This window comes from Lepidochelys kempii, chromosome 6 (genome assembly GCF_965140285.1).
Source record: "Lepidochelys kempii isolate rLepKem1 chromosome 6, rLepKem1.hap1, whole genome shotgun sequence".
NCBI classification, from domain to species: Eukaryota; Metazoa; Chordata; order Testudines; family Cheloniidae; genus Lepidochelys; species Lepidochelys kempii.
In genome coordinates this window covers 104,334,848-104,361,836 of record NC_136385.1, presented here as the reverse complement: position 1 = coordinate 104,361,836, position 26,989 = coordinate 104,334,848, and the positions used below count along the sequence as shown (strand labels likewise).

At 46.5% G+C, this 26,989-nt stretch overlaps 2 protein-coding genes across 3 annotated transcripts in view; one reads left to right on the top strand and one right to left on the bottom strand.

The window, feature by feature from the left end:
• The window catches only part of ITPK1 (inositol-tetrakisphosphate 1-kinase), a 256,116-nt gene extending 244,606 nt beyond the window's left edge, over nucleotides 1–11,510 (top strand). Inside the window, exon 10 of the mRNA XM_073349514.2 lies at nucleotides 11,439–11,510. Within this exon, the coding sequence (XP_073205615.1) occupies nucleotides 11,439–11,467 (29 nt within the window). The 3' untranslated portion in view covers nucleotides 11,468–11,510. The remainder of the gene's footprint in view (nucleotides 1–11,438) is intronic.
• Nucleotides 1,022–25,881, bottom strand: CHGA (chromogranin A). Of its 2 annotated transcripts, none has more exons than XM_073349506.2 (8): nucleotides 25,598–25,881; nucleotides 24,669–24,715; nucleotides 16,287–16,380; nucleotides 15,906–15,974; nucleotides 12,658–12,756; nucleotides 10,224–10,754; nucleotides 9,184–9,602; nucleotides 1,022–1,557 (listed from the first exon to the last, which is right to left on the bottom strand). In XM_073349506.2, exons 1-8 carry the CDS (start codon nucleotides 25,641–25,643, stop codon nucleotides 1,474–1,476), a joined length of 1,389 nt encoding a protein of 462 aa, XP_073205607.1. In that variant the 5' UTR covers nucleotides 25,644–25,881; the 3' UTR covers nucleotides 1,022–1,473. The 2 variants fall into 2 exon arrangements, with proteins under 2 accessions (XP_073205607.1, XP_073205606.1); XM_073349505.2 differs by having other exon boundaries at nucleotides 1,023–1,557; nucleotides 9,184–9,632.
• Nucleotides 25,882–26,989: the final 1,108 nt, after the last annotated feature.

The window sequence follows — 26,989 nt, the reverse complement described above, 5'->3', positions numbered from 1 at the left end:
GCAGATTTATTTTTGTTTATCCTTCCATTCAGTTTGAACTGAATTAGTTCATGATCACTTGAACCAAGGTCGTCCCCTACAACCATTTCTTCTATGAGGTCTTCACTACTCACCAAAACCAAATCTAAAATGGCATCCCCTCTTGTCAGTTCAGCAACTACTTGATGAAGAAATCCATCAGCTATCGCATCTAGGAAAATCTTAGCCCTATTATTATTATTACTACTAGCACTTGTCCTCCAGTCTATATTTGGGAAGTTAAAGTCTCCCATGATCACACAGTTTCCATTAGTATTTACATGTGCACCTTGAGGCTAGAATTTGGCCCACAGAATGAGAGAGAATTCTGTGAACTTCTTGACCTAAATTCTGCTCTTAGTTATAATTAAAGTTGTCCAACTTCCTGGGGATCAGACTGAAACCAGAATTAGACTCCTTAAGGCTGGGCCTTTTACTGTTTCTGGAAGACTTTCAATAGTTAATTCTCTGCAAATACAAAAATTACATTCTCATATTTACTAGGGTTTAAAATCCACTTGCAGGAGTCTCACATGCTCCCCAAGTTACTTCCTTTTAATCCCCAGGCTGACCAATTCCTTAGACGTCTAAACTACATTCACATTGCTTACCTTAGTGTTGTAGGTCTATAGATCCTGGGTCTTGCTCTGTATCGCCCACTGAAGTCAATCTATTGGATTGGGCCCTGTGCTTTGCTTAGCATGAATGGCCTTTTTCCATGTTATCTTCGGGGTTTGTACTGTTGTCTATCACCATAGTTCCTGACCACTGGGCACCCTGTGAGTGGTGGGGCTGAATTACTTTATGCCCTGTGGCAGTCTGGACGTGTTCTGTTGTTTCATGCTGATGGTAGCCTATGCAAAACCTGGAGGCTACACTGAACCCTTTTCATGGCACTAGTGGAGACTTCAACACTTGCTCTACTTGGCACCATAGAATGAGAAACTCTTGCTGTGTTCAGTGCTGAGGATTGAGGCTCGAGCTTGAAAGGCAAAGGAAGGAACCCATCACAGTTTTATTTTTCCTTAGATAAATTTTTATATAGAATATATTACAGTCAGAGTTCTCAGCTTTTAATCAAAAGAGAAGTTATTGCAATTTTACCCAGTGAATCTAACGGTAGAAGTAAAACATTCTAGAAAGCTGTCTTTAAAAAAGAGAAAAAGAAAAACCCGAACAAAGAAAGTACATGAGTAAGTCACACTGCTCGGGATACAAATTATCCAAAGGGTACAAGAGAGAACCATAGTGGCTAAGGGAGCACAAAATCAAGGAAGAAGCCAACGATGAGTGTAACATTACTGCAAGCCTGTCATTTCCTAGCAATTTTGGCTTCCTGGACGAAATGCTTCTGCTCTGTCTTTATTTTTTACTTTTTGAATCAGTAACTTAAAATGCAGTGTAAAAGGATGAGTTAATTTCTGGCTTTTGCTCATGGTATGTGTAGGGGGAACTTCAGCCCCGCCTCAATTCATGGAGCTTGTGGGCGACTTTCTCCAGTTCGGCTTCTATTGCTGCCAGGCTTTCCAACTCCTGATCCTAAAACATCAGAAATAAAAATGAGGTAATTACACAGCATAATGTCAGCCCTTAAGTCTCTTTCTTTGCATTGACCAATCAAAGAACTTATGGTATTTATCTGGGCCTGGCAGGCGAAGCAAGGGGAGAGACAGTGTTATCTACTAGATAACACACTGGAAGTCAAGAGATGAGGTTCTATTCCCAGTTCAGCCAGTGACCTACTGTGTGATCTTGGTCAAGTCATATCACCCCTTTGTGCCTCTCTTTAGACTATGAGCTTCTCGGGGCAGAGACAATCTCCTACAATGTGGGGCTGACCTAGCATGTTAGGGCCTGACTCTTGATCAGAACCTCTAGATCAGAGGTCCGCAATCTGTGGGGCATGCCCATTTGGGGATGTGCGGTGGTGGCCTGGGGCAGCCACCGTTGGAGGCATGGAGGGAGCACTACCCAGTTCCGTTCCCAGGGCCTCACTTGCGGCTACTGGGCCCACACCCAGGTCCCCGTTGGCGACTCCTCTCCTGGGGCTCTGCTTCCAGCTATGGCTGCCAGCCTCAGGCACCACTCCCACCCCCATCCCCAGCTATGGCTCCAACCTCTGCCCCCTTACCCATGCCCACATCTCCCCCCTTCCGAGAGCTCCTGGCTCTGCGGGCACCAGGGGGGCACAGACGGGGTAACTAGGGGCTCAAGGTAAAATGTTGGGGGACCACTGCTCGAGGTGCTTCTGTAATAGAAATATCAATGTGTGTGTGTGGGATTTTTGGGTGGTGTGGACATTTACCCATTGGACACCTCCCCAAGCCCTTTAGCTGCATTTTGCATAAACTATTTTTGGCTGTGGCTTCAGGCAAGTGGAAATCATCCCACCCATTCCCTTTTTTCCTGAAAATGAAGTATTTCAATTAAGAATGAGGTGTGCCATGCTCCTAGCACCTCCATCTGTGCCGTGGGAGTGTCTCACTGCTCTCAGAGATCGAAGGAAAGGCAGGTATTTACAAGGCGTTGACGCTGGAGTTCTGAAGCATCCAGCTGAGCAGAGGAGAGCAGAAGCTGTTGTTTGGGGGGGATTAATCTCTTTAAAATCGAGCTGGGTTGTTCAGAGAAGCTATAAACAAGCTGGACATTGTTACTATTCATGTGCTATACATCCTAGCACAACACTTCTCTCATTCTGAAACATAACCCCAATCTAGACACACGTGGAGAATAATCTGGGTTTAATCATTCTGGGCACTTTGGCGATGCTTTATATTTTCAAAGGAGATACGATACATGAATCAGTTTTCACACCTTTGTGAGCTAGGTAAGCAGTACCCCTACTCTGAAAGAAGGACCCTGAGAGACGGAGGGTGGGATTCACAAAAGCACCTAACTCCCATTTAAATCAAAATGCCTAAATACCTGCATGAATCCCACCCCGAGAGGCAATGTGAATTTCACAGGACCACACTGTAAGACCAAGCTGTGCTCCTTCAACACAAATCAAGAACATTTTAATCCATGGGAAATTGATGCAAATGAGAATCTTATTTACAGCACTCATCACATTAAGTTCTGCGGTACTTGCCCTGTAGAAATTAAGCCTTCTGTCCTGTTGTTGGTAAGTAGTATTGGGCCCCTTACATGCTCAAATTCGTTATCTCTGGGTGCCTTAGCAGATTTGGGTTCGATTCCTGGCTCTACTGTACCCCTTCCTGAGTAAGCATGAACATGCTAAATCCCAGGCATAACCCTTAACCACCTTACCCTTCCTTTCATCCTTATTTGCTACTGATTTAACACTTCTTACTATAGTGACATGCACTTTATAATAATACAAAAACCAACCCCTCACATTAACAGACTTTTTAGGGTATTGAAACAAATGTTTGTACTTATAAAACAAAACAGAAAACCCACCTGCATTACACCACAAATGTGCTTTCATTGCTACACAGCACAAGTGGCATGCCTTGCCTCCTTGTACATAAATAGCACTTTATAAAACAGCAATCTGTCTCCCAGCATTTATCTGCCTAGCTAACTGTGTGTGTACAAGCAGAGCACTTGTTGACGCCTAGTTTGCATTTATGACCTGTGTACAAGAAGTTAAGAGATCACAGGGAAGAAATCAGTATACCCCATGAACAACTCTTTTGAAAATGTGCTCTAAAATTGCTAATGATTTTTCTAAAGTTGCTCTTCTGTATTCACAGTTGCTCCTTTACCTGAGCATATTTTTGTTAGTAATTTAAATACACAGATTACGCCGCCATAACTATGGTGCTGGTCCAAATTCCAGTCTGTCCTGAAATCCTGTTTTTTGCTACAAAAATGTAAATTTCAGAGTAGCAGCCGTGTTAGTCTGTATCCGCAAAAAGAAAAGGAGGAGTTGTGGCACCTTAGAGACTAACCAATTTATTAATAAAAATGTAAATGTATTTCAACAACAGGGCTTTAAATCAGCCAGCTAATTTGGTACATGTCTCACTGACCATGGCCTCATAAGCACAGACACTGATCATCTGCAAAAAGTGAACGAGGCATTAAGCAACACCAAAGCACAACTCTGCAGCAACTGAGGTTAAAAAAAAAAAGGGGCTCTACTAAGTAGAAGGGTCTTGTCCTTGTTCGAGTCAGGGGGTGTGTGGGTGGGTGAGAGAGAGACACACACACGCATATAATTATACATGGTCATGCAAATGGCTAATGCTCCGGCTGGAGCAGCAGCAGGTAAAGAGCATGTTAAACCTCCGCTGTTAAACCTCCGCTGTTAAAAAGTCAAGCTTACCCTAGCTCTTGTTTTCAGTATTATGAAAACAGCAGTGGCTCCCCATTGGACATCTACAGCTTGACCTATCCTATTGGAATCCAGGAAGTGGGCAGGCGGAAGCCTTCTCACTGCTAAAGGACCTCCCCCAAGCCTAAGTGGGGATCCACATGACCTGGAAGCCAAATGAGTCTGGGGGACAACTAATGAGCTAACAGGGACAGGAGTGTGGTTAAAGGGTCAAACGAAGGGAACCTGACTGGGACACTGAGCAGAGAACCCCAGCCAGCACCCACTGCTCCTCGAAGGCATCAAGGGAGCCAGCAGACGCGGCCCAGAGGAGCTCTGCCCGGATGCGTGAGTGGACGGAGGATCGGAAATAGGCCCCACAGTCATAGGAGACCCCCATCGGCCAACCTCCTCTCCCCAGTTTTATAGATGGCCATTTTAGCCAGGGCTAGGAGGAGGTTGACCAGGGGGGTCCCATGATTTTGTGGGGCCACGGATAGGGAGCGCATAGATAAGAAGGTGAGGGGAAAAGTGCAACCAAAAACGTAACAGGATGTCTAAGAGGAGCCGGAATAGGGGCTGCAATCTGGTGCACTCCAGGTACACGTGCGCCAGGGTCTCCCTCATGCCGCAAAAGGGGCAGGTGTCCAGGATGGGAGTGAACCACGCCAAGTACACACCCGTGCTCACGGCTCCGTGAAGGAGTCACTAACTGATATCCCCAGCAGGCCTCGGGACCAGGGTGGAATATAGGCTGGCACACCAGGGCTCCTCACCCTCCAGAGGTGGCAGAAGGTCCTGCCACTTTGTGTCGGGGTGGGATGCAAGGATGAGGATGTGAAGGATGTGGAGCATGAGCGTGAATAGATGGTTCATCAGTGTGGTCTGGAAATGAACCGGCTGCAAATCATGCAGCCAGTTCACAGTGAAGGGACGGGGGGAACTGGTCGGGTCCACGGGGCAGGGACCCAAGGGAAAGGTCTGGAGGGTCTGGGGTGGGTGAGGTGTGCCCCCTCACAGGACCCAGTCGAGGTAGGCCCAAGCAGCGAGCGGTAAAGTGGCCCTCCCCTCCTGAAGTATGCGCTGGGGAGTATGAAGTCTGGAAAGCCCCATATGCCGCGCAAGCGTCAGGGGATCCAGCCAGTCTCCCCGGTTGTAGTCCAGGAGGTCTCCGACTCTAGTGACTTCTGCCAGGACCAAACTCTGGTGCACTGGGGGGACTCTGCCATCTACACACAGAGCTGGGGGTTGTGTAGCAGGGGCTCTGCGAGGAGATCTGCCCCCTCGGTGGCCGTCACGGACCTGGTCGCTGAAAACAGTTTCCAGGTCCGGAGGAGGTCCTGGTAGAAGACTGGCAGCCCGGAGAGGTCTTGTGGAAGACCTCTCAGCTGGAGATAAAGGAGCTGCCAGTCGTATCCGAGTCCTCGGACGTAGCGCAGGAAGGCCGTACTCTCCACGCCGGACTACCTGCACCATAAAGGAGTCTCTGCAGTGCCTGGCGGCAGAAGACATGGACCTGACTGCATTGGCACTTCAGGCCCTGCCCTGCCCTCCCTCCTCCAGGGGCAGGTGGAGGACCCCTGCAGAGACCCAGTGTACTCCTGGCCAAAAGAACTCCAGAATTGCTGTCCAGAGGTTGGCCAAGAAGCCCGGGGCTGGGACCAGGGTGTTGAGCCGGTACCAGAGCACGGACAGGGGTTCTCAAACTTCATTGCACCACGACCCCCTTCTGATAACAAAAATTACTACATGACCCTGGGGGGGAGGGGGGGGGGAGGGACACTGAAGCCTGAGCCTGCCAGAGCCCAAGCCCCACCACCTCATGTAGGGTGACCAAAGGTTTCAGCACCAGCTGGGGGGATGGGGCTGTAACTTGAGCCGCTCCACCCAGGACTGAAGCCCTTGGGCTACGGCTTTGGCCTGAGTTGTGGGGCTTAGGTTTCAGCTTCTGCCCTAGCAAGTCTAATGCCACCGCTGGTGACGCCATTAACATGAGGTCCTGAACCACTGACCTATGGTAAAAATTATCTGCAATAAGTACCACCATGGGGGGGGGGGGAGAGGGAGGGACTCCTGTAAGGCTTTTCTCCCCACCCCTCATTCCAGCTCCTCACCACCAGCTCTACACACCTCCCTGGTGCCTGGTACATTACATTCCATCCCTTACATTGGGGGCCGGTCCCTTTCCTGGTTGCCAAAGTAGGTTGTGCCAGGTTTGTCCATGGCGGCAGGGGTGCAGGAGCATCCTTGTGACTGGGGGGGGGAGGGAGAGTCTGTCAGTCCTGCCCCCTACCCCACCTCCCAGCTGGGGGAGGGAGGCAGGTGCACTTTCAGGAGGCGGTCCCCATAGGTGGGTGCTGGATCCTGGGGAGTGTTCCCTATGGGGTGTGTGTGTGCGGGGGGGTTGGCGGGTGTCTGTCATTCCCTCCCCAGGACAGGGGTGTGGGATCATATGGGATGCCCTCCCCAAGCTGGGATGCAGGTGGTGCCCTATGGGGTGTGGTGAGCAGCACAGGGGCAATCTGTTAGTCTCTCCCTGGGCAGGGGGACAGGATCTGGGGGGAGGTGGGTTCCCTCAGGGGTGCAGGGGTATCCCTGGAGTGTGAGGAGGTCTGTCAATCAGTAAATCCTAAAGTCTGACCTATCTCTGTTAGTAGTAGCATTAATCTCCCTGCTTGCCTCCCCCCATATAGAAGTTAAACTACACCTATGATGTTACCTCATGTATCTGAGCAGGGCACAGTGGGGGTAGCCTCTTGCTTGTTGAGCTAAAGTCAATGGCTTATCTTCCCTCATCTACTCGTATCTTGGTGAAAGTTGGTACTGTTGCCTCTTCCAAGAGTTGTCTCGTCCTACCCTCAACACCGCCTAGTCAGTGGCGATTTCTAAATTAAGATGCCCCATTCTGAGACAGCCAACTTGCAAAAAGAGAAATTCTTCTGCTGGTTCCAGAACTATGGGCCAGGCTACCTGGTGTGAAGGGGGTTTGGTCGCATCTAAGACTGGTTCAAAAACAGGAGCAGATTAGGCTCCCTGCAAGCACAAAGGCATTGCACCTGGTTCTGTGTGCAAACCTGGTGCTCAGAGTGACTAATGTGCCAGGATTTCAGTGGGGCTGAAGGACAGTGTGTAAATTAGTGCCAGTTTTATAAACTCACAGAGTGATCAAAGAAGTGGCTCCTGCTGGGATGCTTTTCCTCCTGCCCTGTGCTACCAGGGCAGCTGAGTCTTCGTGGGACACGAGTGGCTTGAAGAGAATTTATATGTAAAGTTACTTGGCATCTTTCTGGTCATAGAGTGACAGTCTAACAGTGGAATCTCTTTAGTTTACAACATGCTCCAAGAACAGTGTGAACATACACTCCTAGTTCAATATGGGAGGGGAGAAGATCATTTTCCGAAGCCTCAGGTACTAGGCTCTTGCTGGAGCCAGGATACCTTACGATCCTATGGTCTGACCCAACATCGAGAACAGACAATCAGCTCTGTAGTTGCCAAGTCCAGGGTTGAGCTGAGAAGCAGTACAGACCAGAGGGAGGAAAAGAAATGGTAAGATGCTATAAAAGCACCTTGTCCTCTCCACAATTCTTGGCTCCTTCCTGGCATTTTGTGGGGGAGACTCCCTGTGCTGGGGGTGTTTCCTGTGGACTACCTCCACCAGCTTTCCACCTGCTCGATGCTGCTGGACTAATGTTACAGTGGATGGAGTTCAATGGATAATCAGGACCCTGATGGACTTGAAAGCTGATCAAAAAACTAAATAAAACTCTTCCTTCTTCACAGAAGTAACTGAAATCCTGTGGCAAGGGGCTCTGTCTGGCAGTAGATCACTCCTACTGAGCCATCACATTTGCAATAATGCTCAATTTAATCACAACTTCTAATCATTCTGCCTGGTTTATCCTTCAGGTGCTCAGAATGGCTCATTGGCCACAGACCTTCCAGTCAGTGACATGCTAGAGTTTTGACATACAAGTAGTTATACAATAGCAAACAGCCATTTACATTGTGCTGGTTTAAATGCAAAATCATGCATCCTGCTATTCATAGGCCAGCCTGACTCCAGCTATAGTGATGAAACTGCTAGGGCTTTGAATAAGTGACAATTAAAGGCCTTAAATAGAAATGAAGGGAGGAAGAAAGTGATTACGTGGTGGTGGTGTTTAGCAAACATGTCCCTTGCAGACTCTCCCAACCCGTAGAGCTCTGGGTAATGCGACAGCTTGTCTCTTTCACCAACAGAAAAGTTGGTCCAACAAAAGATAATACTTCTGAGACAAGCTGGGTGAAGTACTAAAGATTAGTTAAAAGAAAAAGGAGGACTTGTGGCACTTTAAAGACTAACAAATTTATTTGAGCATAAGCTTTCATGAGCTGTGTCGCTCACGAAAGCTTATGCTCAAATAAATTTGTTAGTCTCGCAGGTGCCACAAGTCCTCCTGTTCTTTTTGCAGATACGGACTAACACGGCTGCTACTCTGAAAGCAAAGGTTAGTCATCCTGCTGCCAAGATGCGTGTGAATGTACTTGACTGACACATGCAACTACAGTAAGTGTAGTTGCAGCTATGCTTTTATTGGGGTGTTTTTTGCACATGGATCTAGGCCTCTTGTTTTTGTTTTTTAAGTTTGGCCCTAAAAGTCTGGATCAGCACCTAGCACAATGTGGCTGGGGCCTCTAGGTGCTTTACCATACAAATAGTAAAAACAACCCTGAACTGAGAAAGGATCACAGACTAACAACACACAGCTACCTGACTAACACTGGGCATAATAAAGTAACGGTGTGGAACCTTCCTAAACCTCTCAGTGCACTTTTGATACCCTGCAAATGACTGGATGGTTGTGTGTATTTTTAAATGCATGCACAGGTGTCACACCAACCTCTGTTCTTCTGTTAGCGCTTCCTTCTTCATCCTTCTTTTCTTCAGGCATGGCGGCAAATGGAAACCCCGCTTCGCTGCTGTCCTCCTTTGCGTGATGTTTCCATGACCTTCTCCTATCCTCTTCTGGGTTATGGAAGTCATACTTGTGGGACCTGAAGGACATTTTCATGGACCTATCTGGGTCTTCGCTGCTGTCGTATTCCTCCATGCGCTTCTTGGATGTCAGCTGCTTGGCCAGCTCATCCATTTTGTTCCATCTCTTGGAGTCTTCCCACGCTCTGGAGGGCTCCTCCTCCACTTCCTCACTTTTGACATCCCTGGGGTGGAAGGTGTCCTCTGCCTGCATTGCTTCGTCCTCTAACCCATGCCTCCCTCCTTTCAGTCCATGGGATTTCTCTTCTTCCGAGCTCTTCAAACCTTGGCCAAAGCCCAAAGCATCTTTGTTATCTGAAGCATTTATTGAGCAAACAATGAAATGGTGTTTAGATTAGTTAGACCCAGTCTTTGCACCAAGCCTGATTTCTTACTGAATTACTCTATGTGAACTGACTGACATGCTGAAGCAACAGATTCATGGATTTTAGGGCCAGAAGGGACCACTATGAATGTCAAGTCTGACCTCTTGTATACAACACAGGTCACATGAAGACACATATGCACTGCAATACTGACGACAAAGAGACTGGAGCTAATAGTAGTCAAGAAACTTCTAAAAAGCCTGAGAAGCTGCAATAAATTATGTAAAAGCTTTTTGAAAAACTCACCAGACACATCATAAGGCTCAGAGTGAAGTAAATGATGGGCAGATTTACAACAGTATTTTGGTGTCTAAAGATGCAGATGGGCCCAGTGGGATTTATGTATAACTGCTGGTTGGAGTTATGCCTCTAACATGCTTAGGTGCTTTTGGAAATCCCACTAGGTGCCTACCTGCACTTTTAGGCCTCTAAATACCTTTGTGAAACTGGCCTGGAGCTCTCCGTTTGTCAAACAGCACAAAATGAATGAGATGGTTGGGACATCATGTGGAATACATACCACCTTCCCTGGGAGTCTCCTCGGTCTCATCCTCAGCTGAGCCAAGTATCCTATCTGCTTCGGTAGGCTGCTCATCTTCCAGGGTGCTTCTCCTGGCATCCTCTTCCACAGTATGCTCTTGTAGGGTCTCCTCTTCCACTTCTCGGCTCTCTTCCTGGCCTTTTTTGGAAACCTGCTTCTTCTCTCCCTGAAGCTCCTGACTTCTGTTGGTCTCTTCAGGCTGCTCCTCTTCAGCCTCTTGGAGCTTGTGCTCGGCAAGCTCATTCTCTGTGAGGTTGTCATTGATGTGGTTGTCTAAAGCATCTTCCCTTGGCGATTCTTCAGTCTCACTGACCTCGTTGCTGTCAGATTCCTCTGCACTCTCCTTGTCGTCTTCAGGGCCGGCTTCATGCAGTCTTAGCTCCCTCTCTTCCAGGCTGTTTTCCTCATCCTCCTTGGACTCCTCCCTCTCACTGTTCTGCTGGCTTCTCTCTGCCGCCAGCTCAGCAAACGAGGCTGTGGGCTTCTCCACAGCAATTTCCCTTGATTTATCTGTAGTGGCAACATGGCAAAAACAGAACCTCTCTTTAGAAGTCTATTTCACAAGTTGAGGTGGCTTCTTACTTATCAAAGGGCTCAACTCCAAACAAAAAACAAAAAAACTTATGTTTCACTTTAAGCAGATGAGTAAATCCATCCTGTTAATGCATTTAACTATATGTTGAACTTTAACCATGCGAATAGGCCCAATGAGGTCTACTGTACTGAATCATGGGTGGAATTAAAGATAAACATGTGCTTAAACCGACCCACTATTCGGTATAGTAGACTTCAATGAGCCTACTCACATGCTTAGTTAAGTATGTGCATAAGTGCTTTGCTGAAGCAGAGCCTATATTACTACCCAGTCTCAGATGATAAACTATCAATAGCATTTAAGATAAATAGAAAATCTCTTAGAATTATCATCATGCTTTACATTTATATAGCACTTTACATGATCAAAGTCCTGTGCAAAGACTGGCTAATTCCTACTCACAACAGAAAGGGAAGTCTTATTCCCACTTTATACAGATGGGATTAGTATGACTGGGCCAAGGCTGCTCAGCCAGTCAGGGGCAGCTACGGTTGGCCAAATGGTTTTTTTTTATTTATTTTTTGTTGTTCACAATGGGGCCTGATCTCAGGAGGGGCGTAGGCAGTACTCGACTGCAAAAATGTCAATCATATTTTCAGAGCAAAAGAGGAAGAGACAAGGGAGGTGAGAAAACTAGAAAAGAGGTAAAAGGAAACGGACATAAAGAGAGAGAAAATGGAATGAAGCAATGCTAAAAAAAGCTTAAGGTGAGTAAGTTGTCATTAAAGTATTCAAGCTCCTACATTATAGCTTATATTCCTGGCAGAAAAGTGGCACTGAAATGACTGGCAGCTGTCCCAGCAGGTGAGAGGGTCAGGGCCAAGAATCTTCAGACTGATACTCCCCTTGGGGTTGGAAGAGTGGACATACCAGCAGTTTAATTTTTTCCAATTTGGTTTAAATGAAAGGCTGATGGCTGGATCCCGCTCCCACTGAGTGCAGTGGAAGCAGGAGCAAGCCTTGATGACGGGGAGCTTCCTGTCCCCTCAGTTTTGTTTGAATATACTAGACTTTGTAACAACCTCAACTGAGATGGTCATTTACCATAAACAAGTGACAGCCATGGGCGCTTCACTGCAGAATGCAACAGCGGAATAACAAAGCATGGTAAATACCAATAGCTCTTCCAGAAACGATACTCGCAAAGTTAGATTGTGACATGATCTTACTTTGGAATCCATTCTGTATTGAACTATATTTGCAGTAAACTAATCCCACACAGGCACTACCTTCTTCTGATATGGAAAAGAGAAGGCACTGAGCTAGAGAGAATGACCTAAAGTCTCCTTTCACTTCCATGGGGGCAACTCCAGTTAACCAACAGGATTGGACTGGGGGAAAATAATCACAGCTGGGTTTGGTCTGTTTTAGGACCCTACATTTTCTATGCATCCAAAACTCCCATTGACTTCAAGAGATACATTACCTGACCATTAGTGTTGTAGGTTCTCAGATACAATGGTGATTGGTGTCACATAAAAATCTAGTCTGATACAGAGAGCTAATAAGATAGACCCCAACCTCTTTAATATTCCATCACATCTTTCGTCGTAGGACTCACCTGTCACTCATTTTAATACTGAAAATGGCAAATCAGTATCTGTTATGATTTAGAATTTTTCCAGTAATTATGGCTGCAAAATGAAATGTTTAAGCCATTAACTAATTGCAAAGCAAACCCAAGGTCGCTAGTCTATTTCAGCAACAACAAAAAAAGGGCTAAAATGTGAAGTACATTGTATGCATCAAGGCTGTTTGAAAGAACATCCCTGTTTACTGCACTACATGGATTTCCTGGGGGGTTAGGCTGACACTAACCTCTTTGTATGTTCTTGTCATTCTGGCTTTCAAGGACTTCCGAAAGTTCATCTTCAAAGCCACTGTTTTTCTTCTGCTGCCAGGTTCTTTCATTGGCCCCTGTGTCAAATTGGGAGGGGGTCAAAAAGCAACATTCCCCACTATAGTTTAAAGAATTGTGTTGGGAAAACTGTTTCAGTACATTAATATTAAACTCTGACACTAAGAAGCTGGAACAAGAAAAATGCATTAGCTAGGAGCTACGTGAACCAACTGTATTAACGATGCTTCAGCAACGTGCAAGCCAGATAACCCCTAAGCAAACAGACATTTAATGGGAAGAGACATTTGGAAAGCAGTAATGCTGAAGGAGACTTAGGGGTGAAAGGGGACAGAGAAGTAGATGTTGAATTGCAGGGAGGCCTCAGTCTAGCAAAGCACTTATTTTAAGTATCTGAATAGTCCCACAGAAGCGTTGCCCTTCTCCAAGTTACCCACTTCCACCATCATACAAGAGCACCCAGTACATGCGCACCTGTTTCCTTCCCAGTGCTTGCTGTCCCCCACTTGCCCCTCTCCCATGCATGCTTCTCTCCCCTGTGATGTATCAGCTGCCACCAGAGGCACCGTATGCCTGAGCCTGCCAGTGAGACGATAAATAGGGATTCCTTCACACAGGGTGTTTTACAACTCATGCCATTGAAGAAGAGCAGCAAGGAGTGGCATTTACTATGACCTATTCTTTGTATTACATATAGTGCCCAGAAGTCTCAGCCTCCCCAAGATCACAGTCCCCTTGTGCACAAACACTTAGTCCTTACTTCAAAGAGATTCCATATAGACAAGGAGGACAAAGGGTGGGAGAAAGTCTGATTACCCTCATTTTACAGATGGGGATGTGAGGCTCAGAGACATGATGTGACTTGCCCAGTGGAGAAAGACTGGTCAGGAAGTCTAATGCAAACCCAGGAACTGATCCCAGGATTCCTGAGGCCCAGCCAGTGCCTGAGTCACAAATCATACCATCCCCCAGCTTGTCTACAGTGCCGTTTATCAGAACAACCACCTTCCTTTCCAGGCATGGCCTTTCCAATCCCAAATCAGCCCCTGCCGCCAAATCTTTGTTGAGGGAAACAGTCCAGCTTTTTCAGACCAATCCTGCCCCACTCCTAAGAAAAGGCAAAACAATTTGAGGTATGGGCTCTTCCAGACCAATTTACCTAAGCCCCAGCCAGATGAATGGAAGAGGGAGGGAGGAGAGCACTTTCCATGGCTAGTGTTTCCCCTCCCCTTCCTCCCACTGTTTCCCTATTCTGCAAGAACCATTTTCCACTGGAGATCCATGAGCTACATTTGGCGCTGAGCCCAGTAGTCCGGGGCGGGAGGGAGGCAAGCATGTGATGGCATAATTACAAGATAGGGGGCAGGGGAAGAAAGGAAGTGCCTTTAGCTAGCTTAACTTGCATTATTTTAAACATGGCCTCATTTTGTGAGTGAAAGGAAAGACTCCCATGGAGAACATGTGCTCAGTGTCACTGTGCAGGGGTAGCTCTAGTTGAGAGCGTAACAATGGCTCACCCTATACAACAGCTCCAAAGAGTGCATGAGCCTTTAATAGGGGTTTGGTCAAACCGTGGGGAATGGCTCTGTGTCGGGTAAATGAGGGCCAGAGTCACCTAACCCAGCTGGACTGTTGCTGCTGCTACTGGGCAATCAGTGGAGGTAGCCTATTACTCCCCTTCACAAGTAGGGATTTGGGCCAGTGGATCAGCATTAGTCCTGCTCCTGGCTCATGCACATCCCTTCTCTTTGGTGAGCTCTGGCTGAGAATTCTGTGGTAGGCAGGTCAGTGCTGCTTTTGCCCCCTCTGCAGAGTTGAAACTTTGCTTTTAAGCTGCTTTGGGGCCCACATGGGGTTGGTTTGTGTCTGAATGTAACTGAGAAATTTTAATGCACCAGATACTTTTCCTAATCTCTTGACCTTCCACTCTTTTTGTTTGGTCTCCCCCTGTCTGCTGACTTCCTGGTTTCTCTTCTGAGGTTAGTTCATGTTATTCCTGGTCATACAAACCATCACATAGCTACATTGCTACTTCTTACCGGGGCCGTGTGAAACACTGGCAATGAAATTCCAGAGCGTCACTGTTCAGTATCCCTTAATGACAGGGAATGAATGAATACAAGAGTTAGATGCTGCTTCTGTTCCTGCTGTGTTGACTTGAGCTCAGACCCTAATGTGGTACAACACTTGTACCTACGAGTGGGAGCAGGAAGCATCTTTTCATCCATACAGGTAATGTGCTGAGAAGGGGGAACTGGTCAGCCCTATGTGCATGACTTAAATTCTGCTTTGTGGCTGCGTGGGAGGACAGAGGCAGAGTGACAGCCGTGCCTGCTCTGCACTACTCAGGAGTGTGTGTGTTCAAGGTCACACAGACAGAACCAGGAGCAGAACTCAGATTACCCAGAGGCTCTGGTTCTGTGGTTGAGCCCAGTTGCAGAGGACAATGATGGGGTGGTTTGGGGAGAGGCCACAGAATCCACTGGCCCCCAACGTTCTATGCAACGGGTGCAGAGGACATGAAGCTCCACAGAGGGAACAGCATTGCAAGGCCCCAGCATGGCCCCAGGTTGGGGCTGATGGATTTCAACACTCCTGCTTGCACACCAGCAGATTACCCAAGTGCTTTGGGCTCTCTGTTGCTGACTCTCATTTCTCCCTACCTGCTGTTCAGAGCCTTAAATATTAATTTGTATCCCTCTTAAGTCCTCCAGTCTAAATTATGACTAAAATATACAGCATTTAACAGGGGAAAAGACTCCCACTGACTTCTATGAGCTTTGGCTCTGGATCTTATACTTCATAATCAGCAGACATTGATTTGGTCAAAGTTCAATTGTATTTCTAACTATAAAGGTTGTTTTAGTTTAAAAAAGCCCAAGTGTTTCTCTTAGGTATCTGCTATCCATAAAAGGGTAGGCTCTCTTGGGTAAGTTAGAGTAAGTTATACTGATGTAAACCTGAAGTAATTTAATTGGCTTCAGTGGAGTCAATCTGGATGTATACAGGTGTAACTGAGGGCACAATTTGACCCTCTGAGTTGATGGTCTTTGTTAGACACCCGGATAGAAAAGTTTTCAGTTTTGTAAAGTTATCTGTAGTACATTTATATGACTCAGAAATAATGTACATTGAATTAAAAAAATTGCCAGGGGCTATAATCATTTATTAAAACCCTCCTGCCACTTTAATTGTCGCAGAACTATACCTTGAACTGCAAGTTCTTGAAGCTCCTTCAGTAAATTTTGATGACGGAGGATTGAAATGATCCTTTCATCTGCAACAGAAGATTCTTGTTATAGGTTTTCTACAGCAAAACAAACGTTCTGTTCACGTGCTCCTTTAGCTAGTTCATTTACTGAATTTGCTCTTAATTGCAGACCCATCAAACATCAATTCAATTAAAGAATTATGACTAGGTTTTTAATTTCATGCAAGTGACCCTGGACTTCAGCTTCAGTACAATCAATGCTATGACTACAGCACAAGAGCTTCACTGCCAAAGGTTAAAGTCTCTAAATTGGTGGATAGATTTTTCATAACAGATACTTTTCCATGGTCTCCTGAAATACTGAGTGTCTCTCCGTACCTCCTCTGAGAGTTTCTAGGCATTCCTGGCTGATTGGCAGCGGGCTTGGCTTCGAGAGAGTATCAGAAATGACCTCTACAATGCACTTCATCACCTAGAAAGATACAAACATACAGATTAAAATCTCTCTCATCTTGGCTTTATTTATTACCCAAGCTAAGTGAAAAAGATCATAGGGCAAATCCTACAAACATTTATATTCCACATACATATACTAGTTCCACAATAGGTAGATTGGGAGTTTGTTCTCCCTGTCTCAGAATACAAGGGGGCAATCAATGGAATTAAAAAGGTGTGAAATAAAATAAAAGTAGATTCTTCTGAATACGTGTTAATAACCTGAGGAACTCACAGCCACAGGAAGTCTTTGGGGCCAATAATTTAGCAATATTCTAAAAGGGATTGGACATTTATATGAATATCAAAGATATCCAAAGTTATAATTAATAATAACAAATCTAGGAAGTACTGTTAACACTTGTACTCCTTGTACTAAGCCAATTGCTAACTAGTAGAGTCCAGGATGAGACCTGTGTGGGGAGCAGCTTGTCCCTCAGTTGCCTACCGTTGGGTTCTTACACGTTCCTATGAAACATCTGGTATTGGCCACTAGCAGAGACAGGATACAGGAGTAACAGTCTGAGCTGCGACTGTAATATTGCTACTTATAGATGATTTGGTTCTGATCCTGTTTGGCCATTCTTCCGTTCCTGTGTTTCTCTGTTCCCATTTACATCCATGTAAATGAGAAGAGAATTTTGCACCATTTCTGTATCACTGATTTGTTGAACAGAAATGAGACAATGGGCTTGGCTCTCCTCTCACACAAGACCTCCACTGGTGTCTCTGGACTGACATCTGATGAATATTGATGTGAGAAGAGAATCTAGGCTGAAGATTTCAAAAGACAAGTGCAACAAATGTGCCGCGTGCCTGTGAGTCCATTGCACATGGAAACCTCCCCTCCCCCTCCCGCCCCCGCAACATCTGAGTACACGGTAGTATGTTTGTGTTTGAATTAAGTGACTGGGAAAATGAGGAATGACAGCATTGGTTTGAATCCAGCAGTGTTTATGCTAGTGCACAGACCTATCCTGCAGTCTTTACTTGTGAAAATTTCTTATTCCTTTAAATTTCCCAGATATAGATTGGGGGACAATCTCCATCCAAGAATATTAAAGGAGTGGCACATGAAATTGCAAGCCCAATAGCAAGGATTTTTAATGAATTTGTAAACTCGGGGTTCATACCCTATGACTGGAAAATTGCTAGCATAGTACCTATTTTTAAGAAAGGGGGGAAAAATGTGATCTGGAAAATTATAGGCCCATTAATTTGACCTCAATTGTATGCCAGATCTTGGAACAAATTTTGAAAGAGAAAGTAGTTAAGGACATAGAGGTACATGGTAATTGGGATAAACTACAACAGGGTTTTACAAAAGGCAGATTGTGCCAGACCAACCTGATCTCTTTGAGAAGCTTCCTGATTTTTTTAGACAAAGGAAATGCAGTAGATCTCATCTACCTGGATTTCAGTAAGGCATTTGATACACATGGGAAATTATTAGTTAAATTGGAGAGGTGGGGTTTAATAGGAGAACTGAAAGGTAAGGAACTGGTTAAAGGGGAGACTACAACAGGCCATATTGAAAGATGAATTAGCAGGCTGGAGAGAGGTTACAAGTGGAGTTCCTCAGGGACTGGTCCTGGGACCAAACTTATTTAACATTTTTATTGATGACCTTGGCACAAAAAGTGGGAGTGTGCTAACAAAATGTGCAGATGACAAAGTTGGGAGGTTTTGCCAGTACAGAGGAGGACCGGAATATCATTCAAGAAGATCTGGAGGACCTTGAAAACTGGAATAGAAATGGGATGAAATTTAGTAGTGCAAAGTCATGCACTTAGGGATGAACAATAAGAAGTTTTGCTATAAACTGGTGACATATCAGTCGGAAGCGACAGAAGAGGAGAATGACCTGGGTGTACTGGTTGATCACAGGATGACGATGAGCCACCAATGTGATACGGCAGTGAAAAAGGCTAATGCAGTTCTAGGATGCATCAGGCGAGGTATTTTCAGGAGAGATAGAGAAGTGTTATTGCCATTATACAAGGCCCTGGTAAGACCTCAGCCGGAATACTGTGTACAGTTCTGGTCTCCCATGTTTTAAGAAAGATGAATTCAAACTGGAACAGGTGCAGAGAAGGGCTACTAGGATGATCAGAGGAATGGAAAACCCTAACTTGAGAGGAAACACAAGGAGTTTGACTTGTTTAACCTAACCAAATGAAGGCTATGGGCAGCTACGACTGCTCTCTATAAATAGATCAGAGGGATAAATACCAGGGAGGAAGAGGAGTTATTTAAGTTAAGCACTAGTGCTGACACAAGAATAAATGGATATAAACTGGCCATCAATAAATTTAGGCTTGAAATTAGGTGAAGGTTTCTAACCATCAGAGGAGTGAAGTTCTGGAACAGCCTTCCAAGGGGCACAGTGGGGGCAAAAAAACCTAACTGGCTTCAAGACTGAGCTTGATAAATTAATGGAGGGGATGGTATGATAAGATTGCAAATGGGCCACCTCCCATTGTAGGCAATGGCTAGTAGCCAATATCCCCAAACACCATAGAGGGATACTAGATGGAGAAGACTGAGTTACTACAGCGAATTCTTTCCCAGGTGTCTGGCTGGTGGGTCTTGCCAACATGTGCAGGGTTCAACTTATTACCATATTTGGGGTTGGAAAAGAATTTTCCCCCAGGTCAGACTGACAGAGACCCTGGAAGTATTTGCCTTCCTCTGCAGCACAGGGCATGGGTCACTTTGCTAGTTTAAACTAGAATAAATGGTAAATTCTCTGTAACTTGAAGTCTTTAAACCATGATTTGAGGACTTTGGTAATTCAACCAGAGGTTATGGGTCTATTATAGGAGGAGGTGGGTGAGGTTCTGTTGCCTGCAATGTGCGGGAGGTCAGACTAGATCTGGGGGTCCCACAAAGTAGTTTTTGGTGGCCTCAGTGTGCAGCCACCAACTCTTGCTGGTGGCCATTCTGATAATTTTTCCTAAAATATGTAATTAACTTTAGGAAAAACAATATAAACATATACATGTCCAAATTATTGTAATTTATTTATGTGGGGTTTTTTTGCAGACTCAATAAAATAATGTACAATTGTCTATTCTTTACTGGACCTAAACAGAATAGAAAAACAAATAAGGTGCTTTGCACATTCTTGTCTTTTTGGTTGTTGTTTCTTTTGGGGTTTTTTGGTTGGGGTTTTTTATAGACTTGCGATAAAAAGTCTGCTGCTGTGAAAAGTGATACTTGTATGTTAATATCACTTTTCACAGCCTCCCAGCTAGCTACTACCTCTGCTGTGAAAAGTGACATTAATAAACATATAAATATCACATTTCACAACAGATTTACTCAGCCCTGGCAAGCCCAGAGACAAATTAAACCCTAGATGGGGAGCTGAAGGAGGCAGCAGGGGCCCAGAGTGATGGGGGGGTGACCCCAAGGCTGGTGCCTGCTGCCACACTGCTGGCAGCCCAAGCTCAAAGCCCTGTAGCCAGATACCAGGGTCCGAGTCTGATGCCTGTGGCTGTATCCTGGGGCCTGCCACTGCGCAGCTGAAGCCAGGATCTGGAGAAGCCAGTGGGGACCGCGGGTAATGGGTAGGGCCCTACCAAATTCATGGCCAAGAAAAACATGTCACATACCATGAAATCTGGTCTCCCCCTGTGACATCTGGTCTTGTGTGTGCTTTTACCCTATACTATACAGATTTCACAGGGGAGACCAGCGTTTCTCAAGCTGGGGGTCCTGACCCAAGAGAGTGGCAGGGAGGTTACAGTTATTTTAGGGGGGGCGGGGTCATGGTATTGCCACCCTTATTTCTGCACTGCTGCCTTCAGAGCTGGGCGGCCGGAGAGCAGTGGCTGACTGAGGACCCAGCTCTGCAGGCAGCAGCACAGAGTAAGGGTGGCAATACTCTGCTTTCAGAGCTGGGCTCCCGGCCAGCAGCTGCCGCTCTCCAGGCAGCGCCGCTGCCAGAAGCAGTGCAGAAGGAAGGGTAGCGGCACCACAACCCTCCCCCCACACCAATAACTTTGTGTCTTGCCCACAACTCTTGTAAGGGTCAGGACCCCTACAATTACAACACCGTGACACTTCAGATTTAAATAGCTGAAATCACCAAATTTATGATTTTTAAAATCCCATGACTGTGAAATTGACCAAAATGGTAGGGCCCCAGTAATGGGGGAGGGGTGGTGAGCCCAGGGCTGGAGCCCACTGCCATGTGACCAGGAGCCAGGGCCAGAGGTGGCAGCAGGGGCCAGGGTGGAAGGGGGAAGACTTGAGCCTGGGGCTGGACCCGACCACCACCTGGCTGGGGGATGGAGTCCTGGGGCCTGGAGACAGAGCCTGAAGCTCTGCAGCTAGAACCCAAAGCCCCGCAGCCGGAGCCTGCCACCTCCCACCCCAGGGCGGGGGGGGAAGCCTGATCTCACCACCCCTGGGAATGGGGAGCGGAACTCAGTGGCTGCCTGCTCCTCCAGTGTTTATATCTCCAAAAGAGGCAGGGCCCAACCCCTGTTGGCAGCCCCAGGGGAGGGGCTGCTGCTTCTCTCCTCCCTCCACCACCCAATCACCACCCAGGAGGCTGTGGCCACAAGGAAAGCCCCTGGTAGCCACATTTGAGAACTATTGGACTAGATGGTCACAGATTATTCTTTTTGGCCTTAAAGAGTATGAGTCTATAAGTCTGTATCATTTATAAGGCAGCTTGTAAAGCACATTGGGGTGAGAACTGCCAACAGAAGAAAAGACATTGTAACCGGGTCTCAAATCAAAGAAAAGAAAAAAATTAATCCTTGAGAAAAATGTATGGTAATGTTCTAAATGAACGCTCATCTCTTTATAGCCTGAACTTCTTTTCAATTTCAGCAGGCTGGCCTTTTAAGACTCTTAGCTTCTTAAACTGTACTACTCACAAGAGATTCAGAACATTGTGGTTGCACGGTAAGTTAACACTAGTCAGCAATTTCTGGGTGCCAACAGTGTCGCTTGTTCAAGCAATCAGATGTATTCATTTATCAGATAAGATGGTTGAACGGTTCACAATTTGTAACTAGCTAATTTCAACCATTTGATTTTGCAGATTAAAGGGATTTCAGAAAGGGATAACGAAATATCTTCTTGTAAATACCTTCACTGTTTGTACAGATTGCTTGGTTTATTAATAATAAAGACTAGAAACATTACCAGAAACATCTAACATAACGAAAATAAAAGAACTTCTACGCTTCCTTTGGTATCATTCTCCTATATGACAAGCAATCCATTAATATTAATTTTAGGTGTGCTAAAACACATCACGCACCCATTAAACAAGACAAAGAGGCAGATTCTGATACCCTTTCTCATGCCAAGTAGCACCTTACTCCATGAGTCGTCCCATTTAAGTCAATAGGACCTGTGGAGTAAGGTGTTTCTGATATTTTTAATTATATTGAGAATCTGGCCCAAAGAAATGCTATAAATAAATATTTTGTGGTTATATATTATCATTTTCTACCATCTGACGGTTATATTTTATGTCCCAAAGGAACCTAACATGTGATTTACACCCACACATATTTTATACTTGTACACATGCCTGAGATTCACTTCACTCACCATGGAAATGCTGCCACCTCTGGGTGGAACTTGGCAGCTATTAATGCAACAATTGTGTAGTTCTCACTCAGGCAAACTCTCATTGATTCCACGGATTGTTTTGCCTGAGTAAGGTCTGCAGGTTCAGGCTCTAATACTCCACTGTGACATTACATTCTCCATAGATCTATTCTAAGCAAGATCATGGAATTCAACTCTGAAAAGGTCCCATCCTGCTGTATCTACACAGAATAAAATCCCATTGAAGGGTTCAGGCCCTTAGAAGGAGTGGAACAAAAGATGAAACCCTTTGAAATATTTTCAGCAACAATAAAGGCCTTTAAGTGGGAAATACTGGCCTTCTGGGGCCCTGGAACTGATGAAGAACCAGGAGTATTTCAAATGTTTGAAGAAGTTATGGTCAGACTCTCAGTGGAAGTCATTTTGTAGTATGAAAACATACCTAGCTTTCAGGGCTCAGACTCCCATTGCCCCAACCTGCACGTGCGAAAATTTTACTCCACCTCTCAGCCATCATCAAGAACGGGGAACACAGGGCAACATGGCAGGCAGAATCCTACAGAGGATGCTTTGTGCTGAAAGCTCAGAGTCTTGCACCATGGGCAGGTTGACGAGGTTTCTATTTACTCTGTAACTTAAACTAGAATTTTGCATGGCTCATACTAGTGTGTTGGTAGCCTAATTACTCAAGGGCTTGATCCAATTCTTTCTAATGTTAATAGAAAGACCCCCCCACTGAAATAATTGGAGCTGGACCAGGTCCCATTACAGGAGTTGGAATCGTGAACAGACAGCTCTTGGGGAATAATTCAGACTTGGTGTAACTCCACTGACTTCCACACAGTCACACCTACTTACACAAATACTGGATTTAGCCCTTTAATCAAACCCTTGGAAAATGGGCACTTCACACAGATGGTGCACTTAACTTTGGGGAAGCCATCACAAAGCAGACTCAGAAAATCACCAGTTATAGTAGAGGGGAAATTATGGGTTTAATAGGCTTCCTCAGATGACAACCACTGAAGCAGTCTGTACAGAAGAGAAAAATGTTCTGCTCCTTACCTACCCATGTAATCTTTTACAATTACAGTCATTTGAGCCAGCAAGAAAGACTCAGACAATAACAAATGCCTTGCTGCTTTCATGAGCCATCAGCTTAGCTCATGGCATTGCTAGCAGGCTAGGAGTTCTAAACAAAGCAGCTGCAACAGCTCTCCAGGTTCCAGTCTGTACACAAAGGAGGGGGAGTTTTTTCTTGTAGTACTTACACTGTAAGTAACTGTGATGATGAATGATGGAGTGCAAGGGAGCTAGCATGGAGATTGACAGGAGCTTTTTCCCCCACTGTAAGGAAAAGGGAAAGAGCCTTTTGTGGCTTATCCTTGAGAGACGATTTTGATGAACAAACACGTTCAACAGGCAGAGGATGAGGACTGGCATTTCTGCTCCTTTAGCAATTATCAGAGAAGTGTAATTAGCTAAAAGAAAAGGAGTACTTGTGGCACCTTAGAGACTAACCAATTTATTTGAGCATAAGCTTTCGTGAGCTACAGCTCACTTCACGAAAGCTTATGCTCAAATAAATTGGTTAGTCTCTAAGGTGCCACAAGTACTCCTTTTTGCGAATACAGACTAACAATGTTATTACTGAACTGAGTAACTGGCTGTTACTCTGAAACATGTAATTAGCTAGTTTGAGAGAGAAGTTTGAAAAGGTACACACTTGCAAGAATAAGGTTAGAGAATTTTTGACTACACCTCTCTATAGGTTGGTAGGTAGATGTCTGTGCACAAATAGGTAGGCAATTATACACACATGTATAAGTATACATGCATATGTGAGTATGTACATATATGCATGTATGAGGTTGTGAAGGCTAGGGTTCATAACAGGGTTTAAAAGAGAACTGGATAAATTCATGGAGGTTAAATCCATTAATGGCTATTAGCTAGAATGGGTAAGGAATGGTGTCCCTTGCCTCTGTTTGTCAGAGGGTTGAGATGGATGGCAGGAGAGAGATCACTTGATCATTACCTGTTAGGTTCACTCCCTCTGGGGCTCCTGGTATTGGCCACTGTCGGTAGACAGGATACTGGACTGGATGGACCTTTGGTCCGACCCAGTATGGCCATTCTTATGTTACATATTTGCACACACATTTATATCTCTCTGTTATGCACACATACATACATGTGGGTGTGCATACAGAAAGATTGGCTAAGCAAATCAAGATACCTGAAGAAAGATTTACAGCCAGAAAAAAGTGAGCCCTCTAAACATGCAGGTGTGCACCTGCATAAAGTCTTTACATTTTCAACAAAGATGGCTAACAATGTGTTTATAATTAGTCAAATACAATGTAACTAGAAAGCTAGTTCCTTGACCATTCACACTCTCCTTTGTCTGTTGCTGAACTTCTCAGGGGATTGACAAAAAAACCAAACCAAACCAAAACAGTTTGAATTATGCATAAAATGCAAATCCAGAAAGAGGAGCAGATAATGCAGCTGGAAAATCTTTGCCCTAATAAGAAATGGTTCATACTTCCCTATTAACATTTCAAGTATTATTTCCAATAATGCTTCTAGACAGATAAAAGAGAGCGAGGTCCCTCAGGTTTCTTGAATGAGCAGCAAGAGAGACATCAGCACTGGTATTTTTAACAACACCGTCTCAGAGCTTACCTTAGCATCCCCTTTAGTCACTGGATTGGTTACCGGGAGGGAAAGGACTGTAAAATCAAAAGGAGGAAAGGGTACCTGGTTAGTCTCCGTTTCCTGGCACATTTCCAGCGAGCCGGGGCACAGCTGGGGAAAGGCAGGCAGAGCGCTCCAGCGGTGTCGAGAATGTTTTAGCAGCAAGGCGGAATCTTGGGCTTGATTTTCGACCATAAACCACACCAGCTTATTAACGGTGGGCTTCACCAATCAGCAGTACTCGGGCGGACTCTAGCAATAGGGCTTGGGTTTCTCCCTTAGAGGTCGACTTAAACAGTCCCCCCCTTAAGCGAAGCAGGCGGGACTGCAGGCGAGATTTTTATCCGGCCAAACCTTTGGCAATGATCAGCCTCATGTGGCTGAGCCTGTGCAGAGTTCTTCCCAGGCCAAGCCTCATGAAATCAAGCCGCTCCCCGGTAGCCAGTACCTGTCCGGCTCCGAGTTAGGGGCTAGAGACCGATCGCATTGCTCCTAGCTACAGAGAGAGGGGCGATAGTTGCCTTCGCAGAGCAACGGAGGGGCGAGCTGGCGGCTCGAGGCGGCTTTCTAAAGTCCCCGCAGGCGGAGATGACCTTGCAGGTGGACGTGCAGCGGGGACGTATTCAGGGCACTTTCATTTCCCACCCACGCGGAGGCTTGTCTCAGCCCCCCCGAGACAAGAAGACACCCCTGGATGCCTGCGACCAGGCAAGGCTGCGGGGGGCGGCGCTGGCTAGACCCAGCTCCCCCGTTCCGCCTTTGCGGCTGGCTCGGACGACCCTCGGCTGCCCCAGCGGAGGGGCGCTGTCCTCGGTGCTGAAAGGACCGTCACTGCGGAAGAGCGTCCCCGGCCACCTCCCTCTGCCCGCGGCCCGCTACGGTCCCGAGCCCGGGGCGCCCCCCGGCCCCACACCTACCCTGCACCGCCAGCAGCAGGACAGCGAAGCCTCCCCTGCAGCCCATGGCGCCGGAGTGAAGGCGGGCCGGGGGCGATGCGCTCCTCCCCTCTGCGGCGGCCGGGCTTAGGGCGAGCAGGTGACGCGGGGCTCTGACCCGGCGCGGGATTAGCTCGGGTGCGTGTCTCCGCCTCTCCCCAGAGCACCACGCGTCCCCGGTGCCTTTGCCGAAGATCCCGACAGGGCACTGCAGCAGCAGCCCCCTCCTTTATATACCCCGGGCCTCAGAAATGGCGGCAGGAGACACGGCACCGCCCCTCCGCCCGCCCACCGCCAGCCCCTGCTTAGCCGGGCATTGGCGGCGCCCAGGCACGGGCGCCCTGCGGCTCGCCCACCCCCCGCCCGCCCGCGCAGGCAGCCGCTCTTCAGTCGGGGGCCCCCTCGCCTCCCACCCGGCGGGCTCAGGCAGGCAGGGAGCCTGTGGTCTGGTCGCAGCTTTTACTTTTGGCAACGAGCATCGGAGAGCTGGATCAAAGTCACCCCTTGGACAGGGCCGGGGCGGGGGGGAGGAAGGGAGGGTTATTCAAGGACTGGTGGACTGGTGCTCAAACTTTTTGTCTTGGAGACCCCTTTGACACAGCAAGCCTCTGAGTGTGACCCTCCCTTAGACATTAAAAATGGGGGGGGGGAGTTATTTAATTTAACAGGGGCTCAGGCCTGCTAGCCCCAGGGGGTTGACAGCTGGCAACCCCCCTGTAACCACTTCAGGGGTCACGACCCCCAGTTTGAGAACCCCTGGCCCAGTGGAATGATTCAAGTTTACAGCCATCTTTCCAGTGGAGCTGAGGGGTCACTTCTTGTGCTGGAAGACACCCCATATAACATGCAGCCTTGGCCCTTGGGGGCCAAACAGCCAGTCTGGGCAGACAAAGGCTGTCAGGATTGTCATTCTGCAAGAAGACATGTCATCTAGCTACTATTTGTTCAGCACAGTCCACAGCCTAACAACCTATGGTATTATCCCCCTTGCTAACTTGTCTCCAAAACTGGAGCAAGTAAGCCTCGCTGATTATTACAAGTTTGGCTGATAAAAGTAATAGTGTTGACACAATAGACTTCTGCAAGGCTTTGATGTGGTACCACACAACATTTTGATTAAAAAATTAGAATGCTATGAAGTTAGCATGATACACATTATGTGGATTAAAAACTGGCTAAGTGATAGGTCTCCCAATGTAATTGTATGTGGGGCATCAACACTGTGTGTGTGTATTTCTAGTGGGGTCTTGCACAGATTGGTTCTTGGTCCTATGCTATTTAACATCTTTGTCAATGACCTAGATGAAAACAAAATTATCACTGATAAAGTTTGCTGACACAAAAACTGTGGGATTGGTAAATAATGAAGAGGAC